At 35.7% G+C, this 26,365-nt stretch overlaps 1 protein-coding gene across 1 annotated transcript in view; it reads left to right on the top strand.

The window, feature by feature from the left end:
- The window catches only part of CFAP47 (cilia and flagella associated protein 47), a 965,255-nt gene that overhangs the window by 522,766 nt on the left and 416,124 nt on the right, over positions 1-26,365 (top strand). Inside the window, exon 50 of the mRNA XM_036744194.1 lies at positions 14,376-14,487. Coding sequence (XP_036600089.1) covers positions 14,376-14,487 — 112 coding nt within the window. The remainder of the gene's footprint in view (positions 1-14,375; positions 14,488-26,365) is intronic.

Genomic DNA, 26,365 nt, shown 5'->3' with positions numbered 1-26,365 from the left:
ATAGTTTAGCTTTTTCCCCTGAACTAACTGAATGCTGTTTGTATGTTGGATTGGAATAAGCTTGTTGGCCCCTTCACCTTGCTTCCCTTGCTTAAGCTGATCGAAAGAACATGTGCTTTCTCCAGCATACCTTACACCCCCACAGAAGCCGGATGGTTAAAAACAACTTCCGTTGGAACCAGAGGCTGCTACAGCTACAGCCACAGTCACAGCCACAGCCACAGCCGAAGCTGAAGCAGGAGCTGCTGGCAGCAGAGCTGACCTACAGGAGGAAGCTGAACAAGGACTTAAGGCCAGTGGGTAATCTTTTTACCATAAAGGGGAAGCATGTATATGATTTTGCTTTACACCATCATGCTTCTCTGTGGCCTTCTGGTTACTCTTGTGAGGCGGACTTATTGGGCCTGGAAGCTTTTGATCAATATATCAAAATGGGGATACTAGTTCATGGGTTGGTTACTGTGGAGCCTAAATATATGCTTTGATTCTTCTGCCTCCTACTTTGAGAGTTTCTTATATCTGGTGGTTCCGAACCTTTCAGACATATATATGATCCTCTTTGAAATTATAAACTCTGCCCTTCTAATACAGGAGGGTGGGTAGGGAGGGAAGAGGGGAGAGAATTTGGAACTCAAAGTTTTAAAAATAGACGTTCAAAAACAGCAACAACAAAAAAAAGTTTTTTCATGCAACTAGGAAATAAGATACATAGGCAATGGGGCTTAGAAATTTATCTTGCCCTACAAGAGAAGAAGGGAAAGGGGGATGGGAGGGGAGTGGGGTGACAGATGGGAGGGCTGACTGGGAACAGGGCAACCAGAATATATGCCATCTTGGAGTGGGGGGAGGGTAGAAATGGGGAAAAAATTAGTAATTCAAACTTTTGTGAAAATCAATGCTGAAAACTAAATATATTAAATAAATTAAAAAAAAAAAGAACTGGGCCCTGGAAGGAGGGAGTCTCTCAGCTTGTGGGGGAAATCAGAGGTCCACTTCATTAGAAGGGAACCATGTGATGGGGTTTAGACTGTGGGAACCCCCTTAAAAACCCCACCCTGAATCTTCCCACTTCTTCTGGCTTTCCAGGCCCAAATAGTCTAGCCTAGCCTTCCATTATCTGATTAACTCTAGATTGCCTTCTGGCTGTTTCCCTTGATCCTCACCAAAACATCTATACCTTAGCTCTGTTACCCTAGCCCTGTACTGTCTGTCATTTCCATGTAGCCTTCGGCTATTTCCCACCCTGGAGTCTGCACTTACCCCAGTCACCCTAGTCTGCTCTGAACCCCTCCTCTAGTCATCCCAGACTACTCAAGACCACCCCTCAATCTCTCCCACAATCTCTCTGTATAGAAGTCTCATCTTGCCTCCATCAAGGTGCTCAGATTCAATCTAGCTCTGCTCAGATTAATATGGCCTGCTGGCATTAGCTTCACAAATGCTCAGGCTCCCTAAGAATCTACCCTATATGGCAAATATTTAATAAACTTTGTTTTTCCTTGGCAAAAAAAAAACAAAATCAAAAAAAGAGAAATTGGTATGTTTCAATCTGTATTCAGACTTCATAGTTCTTTCTTTGAATGTGGATGGCATTTTCCATTATGGGTCTTTTGGAATTGTATTAGATCATTGTATTACTGAGAAGAGATAAGTCTATGAAAGTTTATCATTTTATCATCCCACAATGTTGCTGTTAAAAAGTCAACTAGCTTTTGCTTAAAGACTGCTAATGAGGGAAAACCCATTACCTTAAAATGAGCCAGTCCATTTTTATGTTGCCCTCCTACACTTTTTGGATTCCTTTTGCTTTGAATCTAATTAAATCTATTTGTATCTTCCATCCAGCAGTACTAGTGCAATCAAACAGAACAAGCCGAATTTTATCTTTCACATGATAACTTTTGAAACACTTGAAGACTGCTATTTTGCCCTTTCTGCAATGCCACATTTTCTTCAGACTAAATGTCTCCAGTTCCTCTAACTGATCTTTACATGGCATGTAATCCCCTCCCAAGTGAGACTGCCTTCCTTCGGATACTCTCCAACTCATTAATGCCTTTCTTAAAATGTAGGATTCAGAACTGAAAATGATACTTCATACTGCTGTAACTATAACCTGTGCCTTCTTTGTTGTCAGCCTTCCCACAGTGTTCTGGTGTCTATCTCTCTCTTTTAATAGGCCCTGGAGCCTTCTGCACTGAGATCTGAGGTTCTATTCCCTGCTACCTCAAATCAATTGGTTTTAGTGCTTGTCCTGATTATCTGAATTGCTAACTATGATTCTATTAAGGGCATTTAAGAATATGACTGGAAGGTGGACAACAGATGGAAAATGGAAAAGATTCGCAAAGATTTTTATTACAAGTATTTTCACCATCAAAGAGATATACCCCTCTTGGACTTTAATATTACAGTCTTAAATGTGATTATGGAGGAAATAGAAAGTGTAGTGAAGAAAATAACAATAAGGAAATCAGCTGTATGTGACCAAATATACATAAAGTTTGTGTTGGAGGTGACATGGTTTTAAGGCACTGAGTCATTAATTTGCTAGGTATTTAAGGGAGAAGAAGTTATTAAATATGCAGATTTTAATATTACTAAAAAAAGAGAACTATAAGAACATTAATAACTACAAATTCATATAGTTACTATCTTATCGATATGAAACTTTTATGATAAAAAAGTTTATGATGATAATCTCATGTATCAAGGGAATCCCTGATTAGCCTCTTAAATGGGAAAAGACAGGCTTTCACGAGCAATATTCCACAGTTGACCATATTTTTGCCACAATTCAATTGATTTAAAACTATATAGACAACATCTTTTAATATTGTGTTAGATTCCATGTTTAATGTTTTTCACTTAAAGGACAAAAAAATGCAACACATTATCAAAAAGATATATTCTTTACATTTGCCATTCAGTCATTTAATACCAAATATATGGTCAACTGTGGAACGTTTATGAAATCCTGCACTATGTTTTTTTAGGAATTTGATATGGTGGCACTATGTTTTAACCATAAAAAGCATTTGTTTCAATAGAGCAAAAACAGTGTTTTATCCATATCTCAAAATTTGTTAACATTCCTTACATGACATGGTGACAAAAACCTTTCTGATCGTTGTTATTGCAAAATGTATAGAACAGTCTCAATACACTCACCTGAATTATTCACAGCTGTCATAGAAAAGATCCAGTTTAGAATCAAATTTTAAAAATGATTTTCCATAGACACTGAAGTCCTTCTAAAACCTCTGTTTATGGATGACATGTTTTTATTGTAACAAATTGTAGAACATTGACAGGACTCCTAAATGAGATCCATAAACTCTAAAAAGAGTTTTACCTACCTGTACACACAGGAAAAAGAAATGGATAAAGAATGCCTTTTGTATGCATCTCATCCATCAGGATAGGTTCAGAGACGTGTATAGATATTTATGTTTATGGGCACATAAACATTATAGCATATACACTCAAACACACATGTTATATGTACACGTGTGTACCTAATAAACATACACATGTATCATATATGTGGACATACATATGCATTGTATACATCTTTATACACACCTCTATATGTACTATATATACACTTATACATACAGGTATATGCATATGTATATTTGAAGTTTACATATGTCAAAGGATTGTTGTGAGGATCAGATCAGAGCATTTATACAGAGTGTAACAAAAGTCTTTGTTTAGTTGCTTAAGACTGCAAAAAACTTTGGAACATGCTGTATAAATTACTTTGGAATCCTAAAGTGCTATATCAATATTAGCTATTCTTGTTATTTCATGTTAATGTCCCCTGAAATCTTTTGGTTCCCTAGTTCTTCAGCCTTCTCAATTCTCATTATCTCCAACTTCTAGCTCCACAGCATCCATGGAGATGGTCAAAATCTTCAGTCTATATTAACATTAGCTAAAACTGCACCAGGTACGGTATCCTGATCATAACGACTCATCCTTTCATCATTCCTTCCACCACACTAATTATAAAACCTCTTCTTCATCCCCTTTTTGATTCAACCTCCAACTTTCTTAGTTCTCTCTGTCCATCTGCACTTGCTTTCCCTTCTTCATACCAATGGTCTTACGGTTGACTAGTTCAACGACAAACTGTCTTTACCCTTATCACCTTTGGCATCTTGACAAATCTCAACCCTAGGTTATCTCTACATGATTTTCCCTTTCCTGTTCATGTGCTACAGAATGTTGTTACAGACAGTTATGTTGTGTAATCTCAATTAGCCTCTCATTACTTCGTGGTATTGTTTTATTTTATGAGTTACTTCCTGTCTCTCATACTTCCCATGGTTATGGTTGTGAACATTGTCTCTTTTTCCCCCTCACATTACCTTTAATCATTCTGTTTCATGTTCCTTTCTTTAGAAAACATGATCTCTTACTTTATTGGGAAATTGATGCAACCTGCTAAGTGCTCCATAGTTACTTTTTTTCAAACCTCTAAACACTTTTATATCCTGCCTCTCTTTTATCACCTCCTTTTCTCCAATCTTTGGGATGAGATGATTCTTCTTGCCAAAGCCAGCTCTTCTATTTTTATCCTTCATCCAGAAATGTGCTGGTAAATGTTTAACAGTAAACTCTTCCCCCAAAAAGAATGTGAAACATGCTTTTAAGTTTAATCTGTATTGTTAGGATTTTTCTCCAACACTTTCTAAAGTCCAGATAGTCAACAAAACAATAAATCGAGCCTCAGTTTGTAGCATTTGCCAGTTTCCAAGATATAAATGCTCATGATGAAAATTTAATAACCAGTTGTTGCAAGCCGATATGAATTGTCGCCAGAATACCACCATCTTCATTTTTTCCCTCCCTCTCTCCTCCTGGAGTTTGCCTTATCAATTGTTCTTTCTCATTTCCAATATCTCCAAAGTCTAACTACTGGATTGTTTCCTACTGTATACAAAAATGCCCAAGTGTCCATTATCATTTAAAAAGAAAACAAAATAAGACACTTCACTTGATCCTGCCGGCTCTTCAAGCTATCAATCTTTCACGTTCAAACTTCTAGGAAAAATAAAAGTCTGAATTTGTTGCTTTTTCATCACCCAATCACTTATTAACACCATGCAACCTGGTTTCTGACCCTCCATTCAAATGGAATTCCCCTCACCAAGATATCCAATAATTTCCTAATTTTTAGCTTTAAGTCAGGTCTCATAATACTTGGCCTCTAGTTTTTGGTTTTTTTAAATATATTTTCAACCACTTCTCCAGGGTGCAGTCATACGTCTTGGCTCCTCTCTTGCTCCCTCCTCGTTCTCTTGATATTAGAGAATTTTTAGACAAAGCACTGGGTCTGGAGTCAGGGAGACTTGAGTTAAAATCCCACCTGACTCTTGATAGGTGTATAACCCTTGGCAAATCATTTAACCTCTGTTTGTCTCAGTTTCCTCATGCATTAAATGGGGATGATAACACTTACGTCTCAGGGATGTCATAAGGATCAAATGAAATATTTGTGAAGCACTTAGCACAGTTGCTTGGTATATAATAGATACTATATAAATATCAGTTATCATCATTATTATTATTATTAAAATAAGAATAGTTTAGAGATTGTTCCCATTTCTATAGATACCTCAGATCTTTATTATAGGCTGATATGATAGGACTGCCTTTCCTGTAGTAGGTTTATAAATGTTTTACTCAACTGAAGAAAATTACAAGTCTGAAGAGGTGGGATTAAATAGGCACACCAATCTAGTGAAGACCATTTACTGACTTCCTAAAATTTCGTACCAGAAACCAATAGCTAAAAAAGACTTAGATAATATTACCTGTTAGAATTAACTGGAAAAAATCCATCCAAAACTCTTTACTAATTACGGAATTTTTTGAGCGGGGATAGTTTTGAGTCGACAATCATCTTATAATTTAAAAGGTTTATTTTAAAAGGATGAATGACTGCCATTAAGTCTAAGGAGTTAATTAAAACCTGGGTTAAGATAGAAAAGAGAAATTATATTTATCTACTTGGAGTGCACAGTTCTTTTTTAAAAGGACTTATATTAATTAGGTAGCCCATTTTCCAATTTCTTGTAGGAAAATAGTATTAAAATATTGGACACTTAAAACTCCTCTGTAACTATTTGTAGCATGTGCACTATTCTAAAGACTTTCCAAGAGGGATTTAACCTCTTTTATTTTTACTTCTCATAAACCCTGGATTCGGTTCCATACTATGGAGTGTGTTTAGTTGCCAAATTCTTTGCAGTCATATGAGACAAGATGGCAGCTGGTATAATTGTGTATGATGATGGTGAAAAGAAAGAATTTGGAAAAGCAACATTTAAGCATTAATATATTAATATGTATCATACATGTTAGCCCAGATGTGACATTTTAAAGTAATTATGGAATATCTGGAATTCATAATAGAAATTCCATTAATCCCAGAGTTTTCTTGTCAATATTCCAACTGGATGTGAGGAAATAATTTGTTTTCTAGTAAAGCAAGCCATCACCTAAAGCTTCATCCTTTATCGTGGTGCATTAAGCTATTCCTTAAGTAATGTAGGGAGATACATAGGGTGGTCTTTACCTGCAACTAATATATGAGACAGGAATCCCACATGTTAAGAATAATTGTAGATACCACATGGAAATCTTGGTTGAGCTTATAAAGTCTCCCTACAAGTAAAGCAGAGGAACTGCTCTTGACTGCACCCATGGTACTGGGGCTCTCAATCCCTGTGTAAAGAAATCCCCAAATACAAAATAAGGGAAATTAATGTAGTGTTCCTTGGCATGACATTTAAACAGGGTATAGTTACCACATTGCAGGTTTAATTGGAAAAGACTCATGTGTAAACAGCATTAAAGAATCCAAAATATTCACATATTCATTAACAGAAGACCAAGCCTGCAATTGATCCCCTTTTCCTCGGTTTTGGTAGACCTTTACCTCAAGGGCTTACTTCTACTAGGTCTAAAAGTCAATTCGTGAACTAGCTTTCCCTTACATATATGCCTGAATACTTTGTGCCTTAAGTTTGAGCACATAGTCAAGGGTCTACAGAGGTAGGTGTGTGCGTTGGTTTGGGAGATATTTTCTAACTTCTGTCCTTGCTATAGGGGAATACTATTTTTAAAAAACACAACTAAAATCTATCTGGCTAATTGATAATCGAGGTATACAACACCAAATGGGGGCTTCTGAGCAATTGTTCTAGTCAGCCCAGCACCTCAGTATTTCTAACATTTGGAGTCTTGGCAGAACTACTTCCTGAGTCTTGTCCCTGGAAGTACTTTTCCTTTTGAGGAGATAATGTGAACATCAGTTCAGGGAGTTTCACTGGCAGGGGATATGCTGGAGCTGGCTTGAACCTGCTGATGAGACTCAATCACTAAATTTTCAGTGTGAGTATTTACATTTTGAAAATCATCAAACCTAAAAATCAGGGTTGATTTTGTTATTTTGTTGATTTTCTAGACCTAAGAAATTGATGGTGAAAATGTTAATAATGCAGATTAAACTCAAAAGTGTGTCATGTGAACATTTTTCTCCCTTGGAGCCAAACTTTTTTGTGTGTATGTGTATTGTTTGGGTGGTGCCCTGGGTTTGACTGGTAGAGAAAAAAAGCTGGAAATGTGTTGATTAGCCCAAGATATTGTTACCAGCATGCCTTTAGTAATGGAAGTTTTTCCTTGCTCAGTTGGGCCGGCGCCCCTGAAGGGCATGATATCTCATTCGACAGGACAATCCGCTCCAGGGCTGGGTCAATCAGGTTGTTCTTCCAAATCGGTTACTCATATGATTTGGCTATTGGAGCTATGAGCTCCAGTGGTCCCTGCTACCATTTCTGGTTGCTGAGGGAACCTCTGATTGCTCTCCTTGCTTTTTTTAAATCAGTATTTTAAAAAAAATATTTAAGTTTTCAATATTCACTTTTATAAAATTTTGAGTTTTAAATTTTTCCTCTACCTTCCCTCCCTCCTCCCCAAGATGGCATGCAATCTAACATAGTCTATACATGTACAGCCATATTAAATATATCTCCACATTAATAATGTTGTGAAAGAAGAAGCAGAACAAAAGGGGAAAACCATGAGAAAGAAAAAAACAAAACAGAAAAAGAGAAAATATTTATGCTTTGGTCTGCATTCAGACTCTATAGTTCCTTTCTCTGGATGTGAATAGCATTTTCCGTCATGAATCTTTTGGAATTGTCTAGGATCATTTCATTGCTGAGAAGAGTTAAGTATAACAAAGTCGGTCATTGTGCAATGTTGCTGTTACTGACTTTTCAAGGATCACAAAGTCTATTCCATCTCTGGATACCCATTTATTTAAGATCAAGAAAGAATAAGCCCAAAAAGAAACAGGAAACATGCACTCGGGGACCCATAGCAGCCAAGTGAGAAGATTCTGTTCCTCTTTCCACCCAGGACCTCATAGCAATTCTTCACTCACAATCCACAAAGGAAGAGAAAATCACAGAAGAGGCCCAGGGGAGGGTCTATTAATCTTTTTCATGCAAAGTCAATTTCTTACTGAGGCCTTTCTCCCCCATCCCCTAACTTTATATTAATGATACTTGTTTTGACCATATACTGACAGATATAGATTTCAATTCTAGATTTCAAATTCTGACTTTGCAGCCCTCATCTGCAAGTGGTCGAAAAACATTTCAAAAAATGAGGACTTTTAATTAAAGCTCAGTTCTCACATAGTTCTCTGTTAGTGGGGAAAAAAAAGAGAAATCACTGAAATCACTGTACCCAAATCACTGAAAATATTAAGGAAAGAACAATCACACACACACATTGTATATACATATACATACACATACATACATATATACACATACATATAAAAATATACTCACACATATGTATAAACACACATATACATTCATAGTACCATATGTTTGTATCTAATCCTCAATTTTGACTAATATTGTAGAAAGATCTATTACATAGCTTCATATGTTTCACTAAGTATTTTGCCCTTCAGTTTAGTATTACAGTGTTTTTCAGCACTGTGAAATAACAGGTTCTGGCTTTTAAAAAAGGCTCTTCAGATTTTAAAAACAATCATCCATTTTTGAATGAGTTTCCCATCTATTTTTCCTTATTTCATAAAGTAGTCACATACTTGTAACTTTAGGATAAGGATTATATGAGAACCAATTTTATCTAAAGGATAATGGTAACCATCATCAATGGCAAAAGCAAAGAAGCTTACTTTCTAAAAATAAAATTATTTCAAATAATCATAAATGCCCTAAAATAACAAATGGAATTTATTATCTATAAAGGAAAACCAACAACTAAGTTTTCTGAGAGAAAAGCTGAGTCAAGAATTTATTCTTTCTTAGTTAAACCATTCCTTTCCTTTAAATAGGAACTTGTTACTGGTGACAGCTTAACCATTGAATGTTAAATGACTTCCTTAATTGACTGGAGTCTTCATAATTAAAGAAGTACTGGCTGTCACTGAAAGCTATTTCCTTTCCACTTCATATTTTCTAGTTCTTTCTCAAGGATTTTTGAGCATCAAGGTATTTTGTATGGCTTGACCTTAAGAACAAAGGGATTGTGGGTTAAAGAGGAGGATCATGGAAGTTGGAAAGGCATATAAAAAAAATTTACTTTTCAACAGCCTTATGAAGTATCAGTGGGATATACTGTGTGGGGTGCATTCTTCTTGCAGCCTGGAGCAAGTTAAGAGATAGATGGAATTCATTTACCTTAACTTCACTAAGCAAAGAGAGTTAGGGATCATTAGTTGAGAAGGGTGAGCCAGGATATATTCAAAACTTCGTGAAATGCTCCCTCCACCCCACCCCCCACCCCCCCACCCCCCCCACCCCCCGCCACAAAAACAAGAAACTGGGAAAGAATCAATTGTTTGTTCTTAACAAAGTAGTTTTACTTAAAACAACGATAATAAAGGTTTCCAGACAAAGGATAACACTAGCTGCTAATGAACACAGTCAACACAGATTTCCCTCCCCCGGGCCCTAGTATCTTTGTACCTGGGTTACAGGGTCTTTGTTCTCTGGGTTTCTCTCATTTTACACAAAACCTGAAAAGCCCAAAATATAAAGGAGGGAATATCCTTGATGTTCTAGAATAGCTGTTCTTATCCTAGGTCTGTGAACTTTTTTTTCATTTTTTAACAAATAATCATTTCAATATAATTGGTTTTCTTTGTAATCCTCGGCATTTGATTTTGTGTATTTAAAAGAACCATAGATTTCACCAGACTGCCAACAGGGCCCAGGATAGGAAAGGTTAAGAACCACTGCTCTAAGACAAAGCCAGCTGTCATCCACCCAGGCACTCTGCAGCTGTGAGGTAGGTGCAACATAGCTGATATCCAGATGCAATTAAAGGCTTTCCAACTTAGGACATCACCTGTGTATAGCCTGCTTGTGTCTTAAGATGATCCCAAGAAGTTCTTATTTTAAATTACCTCAGAGATGAGTTTTAGCCCGTTACTGTCCATCTCAAAAAATTTTTGATCTCAACAGGGATTATTTTTAAGCCTTTTCACATTTAAGCAATGTAACAGAAATGAACATAATACTGATCATTACAGAGCCCTTGCAGATACCTAAGACAGGAACTTTGTACTGTGAATATGGGAGAAAGGGACACTTGTGGTGACATTGATTGTATTCTGTTAAGTTGTGGTCTAGAAGTTATAGCTTAAACTTGTGCAAATTTCCCCACTTGATAAATGGTCAAAGGATATGAACAGGCAGTTTTCAAAGGAAGAAATTAAAACTATCTATAGCCATATGAAAAAAATGCTCTAAATCACTATTATTTAAAGAGATGCAAATCAAAACTACTATGAGGTACCACATTGTGCTAACATGATTGGCTAGCAAGACAAAATAGGAAAATGGTAAATGCTGGAGGAGATGTGGGAAAATTGGAACATTAATGCATTGTTGGTGGAGTTGTAAACAGATCTAACCATTCTGGAGAGCAATTTGGAACTCTTCCCAAAGGGCTATAAATATCTGCATAGTCTTTGACCTAGCAATTCCACTTCTAGGGCTGTATCCCAAAGAGATCATACATGTGAATGCAATGGAATACTATTGTGTTATAAGAAATTGCAAACAGGTTGGCTTCAGAAAAACCTGGAAATACTTGAATGAATTGATGCTGAGTGAAGTGAGCAGAACCAGGAGAACATTGTACACAGTAACAGCCACAATGTGCAATAACTAACGTTGATAGACTTATCTTTTCTTAGCAATGCAAGGATCCAAGACAACTCCAAAGGACTCATGATGGAAAATGCTATCTATATCCAGAGAAAGAACTGTGGAGTCTGGGTGCAGATTGAAGTGTATTATTTGCTCTATTTTTTTCTTTTTTGTTTGTTTCTTCTTTCTTATGGTTTCTTCCATTGGTTCTAATTCTTCTTTTACAACATGACTAATGTGAAAAGAGGCTCACTATATATTTGTAGAGCCTATATCAAATTACACACCATCTTGGGACGGGAGAGGGGAAAGATGGGAAGAAAATTTGGAACCCAAAATCTTATGGAAATGAATGTTGAAAACTAAAAATAAATAAATATATTTTTAAAAGGCTTGTGTACTTTTTCTGGACCTAGTTCCTTTTAATTCTATTTTTGATCCTAGGCAAGGTTTAGTTTTAGAAATGTAAATTCATGCAATACTTCTCCAAACTAACTCAAGGGTCCAATCACCAAGCCTATGATCAACGAGATGGTCAAAGAATGAAAATCAAGGAGTTTTCATGGGTCTCGCCACCAGTCTTTTATACTGCCCCATATTGGAATGAATTCAAGTGTTGATGTGCCACTCAGAACCATGATGACAATTTCACTGTTTCATGACCGTTCTAGTAAGAAACCTGCTGATATCGCCCCTTTGTTGGTGTCATGCTGCTGTGTCAGTGCTCCACATCCAGGAGCTTTTAGGGCCAAATCATCTTCTAATTTAGTGAACTACTTTTCAGATATTTGAAGCAATTTGTAGTTGAAAAATCAAAACAAGACCATAACAAATAAGAAGGGAACCTTTAATGAGTTGCACCTTGTACAGCCAATTCCACCATTCATAGTCATTGCAAGAGTCAAATGATTGACACTGATTTTATGACAACTAGCTGGGGAGACCTGGGGCTGAAAGGGGGGATTGTATATATGACAGACTTTTAATTTTAATCTGCATTATTAACATTTTCTCATCCCTTTCTTAGGTATAGATCAGTGGTGTCAAATTCAAATAGAAACAGGACCACTAAACTATACGTTACGATTCCTGTGAGCCACAAATTGACTTAGAAAATCATACATTAACATTACTTATGTTCTATTGTAGTTTTATTTATTTTGTTAAATATTTACCACTTATATTTTAATCCGGTTCTTACTGTCTCCTTGTGTTACCCGGCAATGTGCATGTCTAGACTTCAGAAACAGTTAACAAATTAAATCCAACTCTGATTTCTAGCATTTGTCAAGAGTCAATAGAAGTTGGTTCCAGCACATCTCTGGTCCTGGCTATATCTTTGTGAAAGCCTTAACATTTTCTATAAGAAGGACAGAGAAATAGGTGTTAGTGGCATTCATAGTAAGTAGAACTAGAGGTGGCAGCAACAACCTCACAGTGTCATCAAGTGCAGATAAAAATGAGAAACTGGAGCATCTTGAGACACACAGGTGCTAGAGAAACAGATTTAAATTTATTAAATTCAAATTTACTAGAAATAGTAGCTGAGTAATAGAGAGCACCATTAAGAAGAGAGAGATTAGCATAGCAGAGAATCCTAGACTCAAAGATTAAAGGAAGGAAAAGAACTAGGAAGCAGTGAGACCCATAGCCATTATCGAGAAGAATAAGCTTGGACTATGATGTTCTCTGGTATTCTGAGTCAGGAGTATTGTGCAGAAGCAATTTGATGGTAGTGATGCCAATTTACTAATATCCAATTTGATGGTGGTTTTTTTCCCTCCTTGGGAATAAGATAGGGCTCAACCCTAGTTCAGCACCATGATAGAGTGACTATACAACCCTCGAAGGAGATAGGGACCCAGAGAAGCAAACATTTTCTTGACTGTGCTCTGGTATAAACCAGAAATTAACAAATGGTTATTGAGTGATTGTCCTCCTGGTTGTAGTTAATAAATTTGTTTTCTTTTCTATAGCCTCAGTTGATAGAAGACAAAAGAAGAGGGCAAGAAAGGAGATAAATTCAAAATTTGCCTGGGCATGAAACCTTGTTTCAGGCCAATACAATCTATAGAATGAGGTTATTTTTGAGAAGACTTTGAGATGAAACGCATTTATTAGAATTATAACTAGCATGAAGCATCAAAATATTCATCTTCAGCCAATTTTGGAGTCACACTAAATTCCTGTCATCCATTCTCTTTGTGCTTTCTTACTTTGCAATACTTTATTACCTTCATATAGTATAAGTATTCCCAAAGGATCCCATCTCTGTCAGCACCTCTCTTCTACAGCTCCTTCCTCCTACTTCAAAACTTTTAGGTGCGCAGGCTAAAGCTTCTTAGGTATGGGTGACCCTTTCTCCCAGTCAGAGTGTCCCCCTCTACCCCTCTCCTAAATGCATACTCTGCCAGTCCATCAAGAACTCAGTGCTGCAGTAATGAACTATAGGTTACACATGGCTAAAATAAAATGATATTGAAAACAAAGTGCCAAAATGATATTTTCTGGCTGAAATTACTGATTTCTCATTGGTTCAAAGACAGCTCAATCCTTATTACCTTATTAATTTTGTAAGTACTATATATTTTTCTCTAATTGCCAAGTTTAAGATTAATATTGATTTTTTAAATGCTTCAACTGTTTTGAAAATCTATTTAAGCAAATTATGCATGGTTTGAAAAATATTTTACATTTCTTTCAAGCATGACTTATCCTCAAATCCATAGCTGTAATAAAAAGTCTTGTGTAAAAAAAGTCTTCCTTATTGTACCGTTTTCTCTACTTTTCTTCATTGTGCATGCTAAATTTTGTTGGTGGAAAAAGCATTGGACTTAGAATTAGATTGACCTAGATTCGAATCCCATTGAACTAGCTGAGTGTGCATAGACAAGTCACAACTTTTATGAGCCTCTGCATCCTTTTCTATAAAATAAGGATTGTGATAATATCTGCAGCATTTGCCTCAAAATTCTGTTGTGAAATCAAATGAGCTATTATATGTAAAATATATGGCAAAACTTGAAAGTTATATATAACCACCAACTATCATCAGTGTGAGGAATGATTTAAATTGAATTTGTTTTTAAAGTTTTAACTTTTTAACCTGATACTAACGTTAAAAGTTTGTCATTCTTGTTTATGAATTTTCTTTTCTAGGTAACTTCAGATCTTCCAATGGTGTGGGGATGTCCAAGGATTACAATAGAGCCCGATAATATGATTTCTTATGCTCTACATATATGCCCATGGAAACGAGGCACATTTAAAGGTATCAAAGCTTTGTCGTTCAGTCATTTCAGTAGCAATCTTTTCCTGGGTTTTCCTGGCCAAGATACTGGGGTGGTTTGCCATTTCCTTCTCCAGCTCATTTTTCAAATGAGAAACTGAGGTAAACAGGATTAAGAGACTTGCCTTGACAATACAGCTACTGTCTGAAGCCAGATTTGAATTCCTGATTCTAAGCCCAGTGTTTCTATGTGCTGTGCTAACTAGCTGCCCAAAACCAGTAACTGAATAATTTCCTTAACATATATAAATAATTTCCTAATTTCCTAGTATTTTCATCAATTGCTGTCTCTCCACACAGACACAAACACCCTTTCCACTTAAGTCATGAATACCACAGCCTTAATTGCTGCTAGGTGACACAATGGATAGAGTACTGGTCTTTGAACCAAGAAGACCTGAATTCAAATCCTTTCTTACCACTTGCTGTATAACCCTGGGCTAACCTCTGTTTGCCTCAATTTCCTCATCCGTAAAAATGGGGATAATAAAAGCATCTGCTTCCTGGAGTTTTGTGAGAATCAAATGAGATAATATTGGTAAGGTACCTTGCAAACCTTAAAGTGTTTTATAAAGCTAACTATTACTATTAATATTGAGGAATTTATTAATAACTCCATTATATCAGGTTCATTGTTTGACACAAGAACACAGATTCATTGATTCTAGAAATGGATGATGTTGCACTTGAGCAGTTTATCAGCATTTATGTTTAGTTTTTATTGATTACACCAGCATATAATTGGAATTAGTGGACTAGTGCTCCAGGGAGAAATTAGGGTTTGAGGTAGAATAATATTTTCTATGGGTAGGTCTTTACATTTTCTTATTTAATGCTGGCAACAATCTCATGATGTGGACAAGATAGGTATTGGGACTTAGTCTGATTATGTTTAAAATGATCAGGTTGTTCAGGATGAGCTCTTAGGTTCTTTCAACGCCGGGGTCTGAAGTCCCGTAGGTCAGCTCTGCTACTGGCAGCTCCTGCTTCAGCTGTGGCTGTGGCTGTGGCTGCGGCTGTGGCTGTGGCTGCGGCTGTGGCTGTAGCTGTAGCAGCCTCTGGCTCCAACGGGAGCTTTTAACCATCCAGCTTCTGCGGGGGTGTAAGGTACACCGGGGAAAGCACAGGTTCTTTCAATCTGCTTAAGCAAGGTGAAGGGGTTGACCGGGAAAGCACAGGTTCTTTCCATCAGCTTAAGCAAGGGAAGCAAGGTGAAGGGGCCGACAAGCTTACTCCAGTCCAACATACAAACAGCATTCAGTTCAGGGGAAAAAGCCAAACTAGTCAAGGGCACTTGTTGACTAAGTGCTAAGGAGCCCATTTTTGGTTGCCAATACAGTCTTATAATCCTTTGTGCCATGAGGGTATCATTTTTTCTCATATTACATATGAGGAAACTGGTATCAAAGAGCCTGTCCATAGAGTATAACTCTAAAATAGTAGAGCCAAGTTTCATAAAAAAGTGTTCTTTATTTCTCACTATGATCCCTTTACTAGTGGAAAAATATTGCAATTCAACATGTATGATTCTCCTTAAAATACATTTTCAATCTAGAAACCAATCCAGTCATTCATTTGGAAGGAATCCAAAGGAAAGTTTTATTGTCTGGTAATTTAAACTAAGCTAAATAAAGATTTACAGAAAAAAAACACCCCCTTTCCTCCAAAATCTTCACATTAATAGGAAATATCATCCCATCTTTTCTAACTTTTTGTGGCTGAGCTACTTGGGAAAGCTTTCTACAATAGGTGCCCCATGTATTGTCCTCTCACTCTGTCCTTTGACTTTCTACAGCCTGGCTTCAGACCTTAGCATTCAACTGAAGCAGCTGTCTCCCCAGTTATCAGTAATCTCTTAATTGCCAAATCCAGCGGTCTTTTCCCAATTCCCCTTCTTTTTGACCTCTCCGAAGCCTTTGATAGAGTCAATCAATAACCGTCTTCTCCTTGATGCTTTCTTCTCTTTAGGTTTTTAGGACACTATTCACTCCTCGTTCTCTTCCTATTTATCTGACTGCTCTTTCTCAGTCTCCTTTGATGGATCTTCATCCAGGTCATGCTTACTAGCTGTGAGTGTCCCACAGAACTCTCTCCTGGGACTTCTTTTCTTTTCACTCTGTACTATGTCACTGGGAGATCTCATCAGCTCCCATAGATTAAAATGTCATCTCTATGCTAACAATTCTCAAATCTACTGGTTGGGCCCTAATCTCTCAGATGAACTCCATCCAGGCTTGCATTGTCAGTAACATTTCCAACCGGATGTCCCTAAACATCTTAGACTCAACATGTGCAAAACTGAGCTTAAAATTTTTCCTACCAAATATTCCACCTTCCAAAATGCTCTTTTACTGTTAAGGGGATTGTAGGCTGACAGCCTAGGTATCTTCCTTCACTTCTCTTTATGTCTTAGATGCCCCATATCCCGTCTTTCATCAAGACTTGTTGACTTCACCTTTGTAACAGCTCTAGAATATTCCCTCTTCTTGTCACTGATATAGTTGTCACCTTGGTGCAGTCCTCCTCTACTCTTCTCACCTCCTCACTCTAGCAATGGCCAGCTGGTTGGTCTGCCTGCCGCACGTCTCTTCCCAATTCATTCCATCCTCTGTTCAGTCTCCTAAGTAAATGTTTTAAAGTCCAGGCCTGATTATGTCACTTCTCTATTGTAAATAGTTTGGCTCCTTATCACTTCCAGGTCAAATGTAACATCTGTTCAGCATATAAAAGCATTTATAATGTATTTCTCTCCTTCCTGCCAACCTTTCTAGTCTCCTTATGCATTTAACTTTCCCATATACTCTTTAATCCAGTGACAATGAATGACCTCCTTGCTGTCATTTGCACAGGATACTCCATCTCCTGAATACGGACATTTTCAGCCTGGAATACTTTTTCTCTTTATCTCTGGTTCCTGGCTTCCCTGCTTTCCTCAGTGTCAAATCCTATCTTCTATAGGAAGCCTTTGCCAATCCTTCTTAATTCTAATGCTTCGTCTTTATTGATATTTTATCTCCTATTTAGCTTTTTTATACATATTTACTTGTATATTGTCTGCCCCATTGGACTGTGGCCTCCTCAGGGTCAGAGTTTCTCTTTTCCTCTGTTTGTGTTCCCAGTACTTAGTACAGTGTTAGACATATAATAGGCACTTTAATTTATAAAAATTACTGACTAATGCTACTTAAAAAAGTATATAGAAGCGTGCATATTCATTCTTAAGTATCATATACATTAGGCTTTTTTGAATTGTCTGTTTAAGACTTTACCTCTCCTTTTATACTCAAATTAAATTTTGGCCTAACAAATTGCAGGCAATTGAAAAATATTGAAACTTTAACTACTTAGAAATTAAAATATAAACCCTGATCCCATAATTGCAATATTAGCTTGATACAGAAATGATACATGAATGTTTTAGCCCTTCTACTGATTTTTCTCAAAGATGGAGCAGAAATAGAGAGTATTATTGACAGCCTACTTTAAAACATGAAGGCTTAATTGCTTTTTTGATAACTTGAAAGTGACCTGTCTAGTATGGATAAGAATTGAAATGTCATAGGCTAATTTTACTGTCAAATGTTGTCATATTAGCAATGTACTAAATAAATTGTGTAAAATCAGCAAGAATCATTCTTAAATACTGATAAATACTTCATGTAAGATCACTTAAATTCTCATTTTTTCTTGTACAATGTTTTATGTTTTTTATAGAACTAATTTTGGAGAGAGTTTAGTTACATAGAGCCTAGAGGCTAAGCTGTACTTTGGCAGCAGTAATTATGGAATTTAGTTTAATCTTAATAATTATAATTCAGAAATGTAATTTAAAAAGAATTTAGAAAAATAAGCAGCTTAAAATATGAATATGTATTAAATTGTCATTAATATAGCATTAACTTTAGAAATACAGGGAAGTAATTAATGTAAGAAGTAAGGTGGGTGACATAATTTGCTTAATTGGTACGTTAGTGTGCTAAAGTACAACCTACAAAGGTCCATAGCAACTAGCAGATACATTCACTGTTTATTCTTTATATTCTTTATCTATTCATGCATATATAGATATTTATACATTCATATTATACATACTATTTTGTAAGTATAGTCAACAAAAATATCATTCTCTTCATTTTTAATTTTCACATTTTCCAAATTTCTGTATAGTCATTGTTTTTATCCATCTAAAATATCATCAATATTCAATTTTATAACTACAACACATTTTACTTGGTAATTTTCTAATTATTGGCTTATTTTCAGGGCTTTTCAGTTACATATAACATTACTTAAATACCTGTGAACAAATAATTCTTTCTCAGTGAATTAAAGTATTTCACAATATTATGGTTATTGGATCAAAGGTTTGATAACTCTTGTATTACAATATTAATCACCAAAAAAATCACTCAATTCACAATTCCATCACTACCTGTTTCTGCATAATCCTATCATAACTCAATTGTGGAACTTTGATTCATTTTTTAACACTTTGATGAATGTTAAATGATACCTCAACATTGTTTTAATTTGCGGGCTAGCTATGTAAGTGTCATCCTTAATATATCCTTAATACAATCAATTGCCAACTCCTATCTTTCCTACCTTTGTACTATTCTCATATACTCTCCCTTCTCTTCTCAGACACTTCAGTCACTCTGGTACAGGCTGTTATTATCTACCATCTGGATTTTTGTAATATCCTGTTCATCGGTCTTTCTGCCTCAAGTATATCTCCACCCCAGTACATCCTTAACTTGACTATCAAATTGATCTTTTAAAAGTGCAGGTCTGATTATATCACCCTTTTATTCAGTAGACTAGCAGCTCACTGTCATCCACAGGACCAAATATAGAGTATTTCAAAAGCCCACTAATATTTTTGGAACACCTTGTATATAAAAGATTAAGATTTATAATTTAATGTATTAAAGCATAAACTGTACTAAGACTTTTGGGACACCCAGTATAAAATTCTCGACTGGCTGTTAAAATCCTTTATAACTTTAAGCTTTCCTATATTTCCAGCCTTCTTATGCCTTATTCCTCCATATGTGTTTTCACTGGTTCTTCCTCATGCCTAGAATGCTCTTCCTCTTCCCCTCTACTAACTTTCTTTAAGTTTCATATAAAATCCTACCTTTTATAAGAAGCCTTTTCTAAATCCATTTTAACTGCAATACTTTCCCACTGAGATCACTCTCAAAATATCCTATACATGTCTTATTTGTACATAGCTGCTTAACTGTTGTCTCCCCTATTAGACTGTGAGCTTCTTGAAAGCAAGGATTGTCTTTTGCTTTTCTTTGTATTCCCAGGACTTAGCATAGTACCTGGTGAGTAGTAAACCCTTAATAAAGGTTAGCTAATTAGCTGACTGATTAATAGTGACTTTCAAGTGATTGTTTACAGTATTTATATCTGTTGTTCACTTACTCGTTTTCATTCATTCATTTACTCCAATTCATTAATTTGTTCGTGAATTTTCCTTTTTTTATTATTTTCTCATAACTTTTGGATAATTTTTTAAAAAGCTAAGCTGTAAACTTGCAACAATAGAAAATACATGAACAAGAAGACAATGCAATTAAAAGGAGTAAAGTCCAAGCAATAGAAAAAAATTGGGGGGGGCAGGGCAATTGGGGTTAAGTGACTTGCCCAAGGTCACACAGCTAGTACATGTGTCAAGTGTCTGAGGCTGGATTTGAGCTCAGGTCCTCCTGAATCCAGGGCCAGTGCTCTACTCACTGCACCACTTAGCTGCCCCCCCAAGAATATTTTAAAGTGATAATCATTTGTGCATACTTGTGCAGATTGTTAATTTTAGTCAGCCAATGAACAAATACCTACTTTATCCCAGCTATTGTGAAAGGTCCTGTGGATACAAAGACAAAAGTGAAAAAGTCCCTGCCCTCAAAGTGCTTATAGAGACACAATATACACAGATGCAAAACAGAGAAAAGGGAATTTGTCGTGGAACTAGAAGCCAGGGGCATCAGGTGAAGGTTACCATAAAAAGTTGTTGTATGGAAGAAAACTTTCCAAGAGGTGGAAATGAAGAGGAAGTGCCTTCTAGGCATAAAAGAAAGCCAGCTAACGACACAGAGGCAAGAGATGAAGTTTCCTTCATTGTACAAGAATACCAAGAAGATTAGTTTGCAGCACTCTACATATATTCTATCTATTAATTCTTTTCCTTCATAATCTTTATCACTATAATTAGAGTATAAACATTAACAAATTCCAAGAGATAAAAAAGTAGTACAATTATTTGCAACTACCAGAGGGAAATCAAGAATCCAAAAGATTCAAATTGCATCAAAACAGAACTGCGATGAGCCAAAAATCTAAAATCCTTTCAATAACTTCATAAATTTAGGATATCCTTCATTCTCTAATATAATCCTCCAAATTATGGATATTTCCAGATCAATCAGGAAGAAAGAAGTCAATAAGGGAATATATGTTCTGTATATCTTCATACTTTGTGATTTGTATCAAATTAAGCTGAATTTAAACATATTTATAACATTGAAAACACACAAATAGAGGTGAGATTATGACATTTATTACATTTTGTACCAGTATTTAAAATCTTATATATTGATGTGAGAACAAACTGAATTTATCTGTCTAAAGTTCAAGACAAGCTATTAATCAAATGAAATTTTAAAACTTGCTCTATTTGCTCCTATTTCATTAATTCTGTGATAGTAATGAGGCTTTTTTTTTCATAAGCTATGCTTTATTTTATGTGATAATGTATTTCACAGATTTGTTTTTCTAAGATATCAGAATTTCATAGCCCTATTGCATACTTAGTTTAATATATGTTTCAAGATAAAATTTCGTCTATAAATTTCATGATTACATAGGCGAGATTTTGTTTTAAATACTTTTGAGACCCAACTATAATAGCAATTTTTACTGGAGAATGGAGAAAGTGAAGGAAGAGCAAAACAGTGATAAAGGAGTCCAACCTAAATGAACCCAAAATTTTACAATAAAAAAAGAAAGCTAGGAGACAAATCACTACATTAATTCTTCACATATTATATAAGCATCCTCTTTTCAATTATATTAAGTTATACATTTCATGTCATATCAGCTACATTGTTTTTGAGTTATGCTGTAAATGCCAATGGCTGCCTTCTCTATATAGAGAGAAATTTCATAAATTTATAGAATCCATGAGACTTTAAAATCAAATTTTTTTCTATGATTCATTTTTAGTATAATGTAATTTCCTTGTTTATTTTGTAAGGTTTTTTTGTTTTATCTGATAGCATTATTGCAACTCCTCTTTTTTTTGTTTTTACTTTTGCTCTAGCTCTAATTTTTATTCTATGTATGACTGATTTTTATATGTGTTTCTTACAGCAACAGATTCTGTATTTTTATTTTCTTATCCAAACATTTACTCTTTCATTTTTATTTTTATTTTTTAATTTTAAATTTATTTTTAGTTTTCAACATTCATTTCCACAAGATTTTGAGTCACGAATTTTCTCCCCACCTCTACCTTCCCCCCAACCCAAGATGGCATGTATTCTGATTTCCCCTTTCCCCAGTCTGCCCTCCCTTTTATCATCCCACTCCCCCCCCCTTATTCTCTTCCCCCTTGCTTCCTTGTAGGGCCAGATAGATTTCTATACCCCTTTGACTGTGTATCTTATTTCCCAGTTGCATGTAAAAACAATTTTTAAACATTTGTTTTTAGAGCTTTGAGTTCCAAATACTCTCTCTTCTTCCTTCCCCACCCACCCTTGTTGAGCGGGCAAGCAATTCAATGTAGGTTATACATGTATCATTACGAAAACATTTCCATAATAGTCAGGTTGTGAAAGACTAACTATATTTCCCTCCATCCCATCCTATCTCCCTTTATTTAATTTTCTCCTTTGACCTTGTCCCTTCTCAAAAGTGTTTGCTTTTGACTACCTCCTTCCCCAATCTGCCCTCCCTTCTATCATGCCCTCCTCTTATCCTCTACCTCCCTACTTTCCTGTAGGGTAGGATACCCAATTGAATGTGTATGTTATTCCCTCTTAAACTAAATCCGATGAGAGCAAGGTTCACTCATTCATAACAGCTTTTTCTTGCCACTTTTATGTGAGATAACCCCATTCTATCTTTTCCTTTCTCCTCCCAATATATCCCTTCATGTTCAACTCACCCTGTGCCCTCTGTCTATATATGTATATTCCCTTCAACTACCCTAATACTGAGAAAGGTCACATGAGTTACAAACATCATCTTTCCACTTAGAAATGTAAACAAAATGTTTCAACTTTAGTAAGTCCCTTATGATTTCTTTTTCCTGTTTAACTTTTCATGCTTCTCTTGATTCTTGTATTTGAAAGTCAAATTTTCTATTCAACTCTCGTCTTTTCATCAAGAATGCTTGAAAGTCTTCTATGTCATTGAAAATCCATATTTTGCCCTTAAGTATTTTACTCAGTTTTGCTTGGTAGGTGATTATTGGTTTTAAACCTAGCTCCTTTGACTTTCAGAATATCATATTCCAAGCATCTTCAAATCCTTTAGTGTAGAAGCCGCTAGATTTTGTGTTTTCCTGATTGTATTTCCACAATACACGAATTGTTTCTTTCTGGCTATTCACAACATTTTCTCCTTGACCTGGAAACTCTGGAATTTGGCTACAATATTCCTAGGAGTTTTCCTTTAAGGATCTTTTTCAAGAGTCTATTGGCGGATTCTTTCAATTTCTACTTTCCCCTTTGGTTCTCGACTATCAGGGCTTTCCTTGACAATTTCGTGAAAGATGATGTCTAGGCTCTTTTTTGATCATGGCTTTCAGGTAGTCCAATAATTTTTAAGTTATCTCTCCTGGGTCACTTCTCCAGGTCAGTGGTTTTTCCAATGAAACATTTCACATTGTCTTCTATTTTTTTCATTCTTTTGGTTCTGTTTTATAATTTCTTGATTTCTCATAAGGTCACTTCCTTCCACTTGCTCCATTCCAATTTTTAAGGCAGTATTTTCTTCAGTGATCTTTTGGATCTCCTTTTCTATTTGGCTAATTCTGCCTCTTAAGACCTTCTTCTCCTCATTGGCTTTTTGGACCTCTTTTGCCATTTTGGGTTATTCTATTTTTTCTGATGGCAAAGAACTGGAAGCTAACATGGTATCCATGAAATGGGTAATGATTGAAAAAATTATGGTATATGAATGTAATGAAATGCTATTGTATGGTAAGAAATTAGGAAGGGGAGAGTTTCAGAGAAGCTGAAGAATATTTTTATGAATCAAGTTAAGTGATGAAACCAGGAAAACAATTTACTCTATAACAATAATATTATAAATGCAAGTTGAGTCTTCAGAATTTGATCAATATAGTGATGAGTCATGATTCCAGAGGACTGATAATAAAGAATACTACCCTCTTGAATGAAAAGTGTCGGAATAAATAAATTTGAACATGACCAAAATGGAATGTTTTACTTGACTATACCTTTCTTTTCCAAGGAAGGAAGAACAAAATGTTTATTACTTGAAAAAATGTATATAATTTTAAAAGTAGGAGGAAAAAGAAAAATGCACAGTAACAAAAAAAACTTCTAATAAAGAAAATAAGTTGGAGGGGAGGAGAGAGAAGGGAGGAATTTCTAATTAAGTACTTAACTGAAAGGGATAAAAAGAGTTAAAAAAGTAAGGAAATAGTGCAATAAGAAAATGGAAAAAGAAAAATGAACCAATTATTTATGTAAAAACCTAGAACTAGGAAAAGAGTTTACAAGTGTAAGGGAAAGAAAAGTAAAGGTCTGAGGAGAAAAGAGCCTGTAGAAATAAGCTTTCCTTAAAATAAATTAAGGCAAGACAATTATAGGGACAAAGCACTGTAAGCTCCTGGAAAGCAAGATTGTCTTTTAACCATTCTTTGTAACTTCAGGACTTAGCACAGTGCCTGGCACATAGTACATGCTATATAAATTGACTGGCTTAAAAGAGAAAAAGGGAACCATAAAAATCCTAATTCAGTACACCGACACAATACTAAAAATAGTTTTATGTTACTCATCATAATCTATGTGAATGGATTAAACAACCCAATAAAATGAAAGAGTAAGGGAGCAGAGCCAAGATGGTGGCATGAAAACAGGGACTTGCTTGAGCTCTCCCCCAAATCACTCCAAACACCTGTAAAACGACTCTAAACAAATTCTAGAGCTACAGAACCCACAAAATGACAGAGTGAAACAAGTCTCCAGCCCAAGACAGACTGGATGGTCACTGGGAAGGGTCTCTTGCACCATGCTGGGAGTGGAACACAGCACAGGATGGGCTGTGCCAGGACAGATTAGGCTGGGAATAGACTGGCAGAGCTGGCCTCAGAGCTCTGAATCACTGAGCTGTGGCAGTTACCAGACTTCTCAACCCACAAACACTAAAGACAACTGAGCAGGTCAGTGGGAAAACTGCTGGGTCTGGGTGACAGAAGTACGCAGTCTTGCCCCAGCCCTGGATTAAAACCAAGAATCACCTACCCAGCAAAACTGAGTATAATACTCCAGGGCAAAATATAGATTTTCAATAAAATAGAGGCCTTTCAAGCATTCTCGATGAAAAGACCAGAGCTGAATAGAAAATTTGACTTTCAAATACAAGAATTAACAGAAGCATGAAAAGGTACCATGTACTGCTGAGAAAAAGATATATTCTTTTCTATTTCTATTCCATTTTCTCCGAATACCTATCATACCTAACTTTTACAGAAGTTTATTCACCTCCTCAAATTGTTTCTTGTTTATATTTTTGGTTAGATTTATCTAGTTCTGAGAGGAGAAAGTTGAGGTCCTCCACTAGTATAGTTTTATTATCTATTTCTTCCTGTAACTCATTCAACTTCTCCTTCAAAAATTTAGATACTATACCATTTGGTGCATATATGTTTAGTATTGATATAACTTTGTTGTCTATGGTACCTTTCAGCAAGATATAATTTCCTTCTTTATCTCTTTTAATTGGCTCTCTTTTTGTTTTTGCTTTGTCTGAGATCATGATTGCTACTCCTGCTTTATTTGCTTCAACTGAATCATAATAAATTCAGCTCCAACTCCTTACCTTTACTTTTTGTGTATCTCTGTGCTTCAAATGTGTTCCTTGTAAACTACCTATAGTAGGATTCTGCTTTTTAATCCATTCTTCTATCCACTTCCATTTTATGGGTAAGTTCATCCCATTTACATTTATAGTTATAATAACTAATTATGTATTTTCCTCCATGCTATTTTTTTGTTTGTTTATCCCCCTCTCTCTCTTACCTCCCACCCTTTCCCTCCTCAAAAGTATTTACTTCTGATCACCCTCCCTTTTATCAGTACCCCTTTCCCCCTTCTATTATGCCCATCCCTTTTTACTTCCTTGTAGTATAAAATAGATATGTATATACAACTGAATGTGTATGTTGTTCTGTCTTTGAACCAATTTTGACAAGAGTAAGGTTTAAACTTTTCCCATCCACCTCCTTCCCCTCCATTATAATAGCTCTTTCATGCCTCTTTTATTTGGGATAATTTACCCCATTTAATTTTTCCCTCCCCTTCTTCCTGTGCAATTTTCTTTCTCACCTCTTTATTTTGTTTTTTTTTGGGTATCATCCTATCAAAATCAGCTTATATTGATACCCTCTCTCTTTGAATTGATACCCTCCTTTGAATTGCTCTTTCATAATAAAGTTATTAAGAGTTACAAATATTATCTTGCCATATAGAAATACAAACAGTTTAACCTTATTGAATTTCTTATGTTTTCTCTTTCTTGTTTCTTTTTCACCTTTTAATGTTTCCCTTGAATCTTGTGTTTGGAGGTCAATTTTTTTATTCAGCTCTGGTCTTTT

Source organism: Trichosurus vulpecula, chromosome 2 (genome assembly GCF_011100635.1).
Source record: "Trichosurus vulpecula isolate mTriVul1 chromosome 2, mTriVul1.pri, whole genome shotgun sequence".
In the NCBI taxonomy this organism is placed as follows: Eukaryota; Metazoa; Chordata; class Mammalia; order Diprotodontia; family Phalangeridae; genus Trichosurus; species Trichosurus vulpecula.
This window is presented reverse-complemented; position numbering and strand designations above follow the sequence as displayed.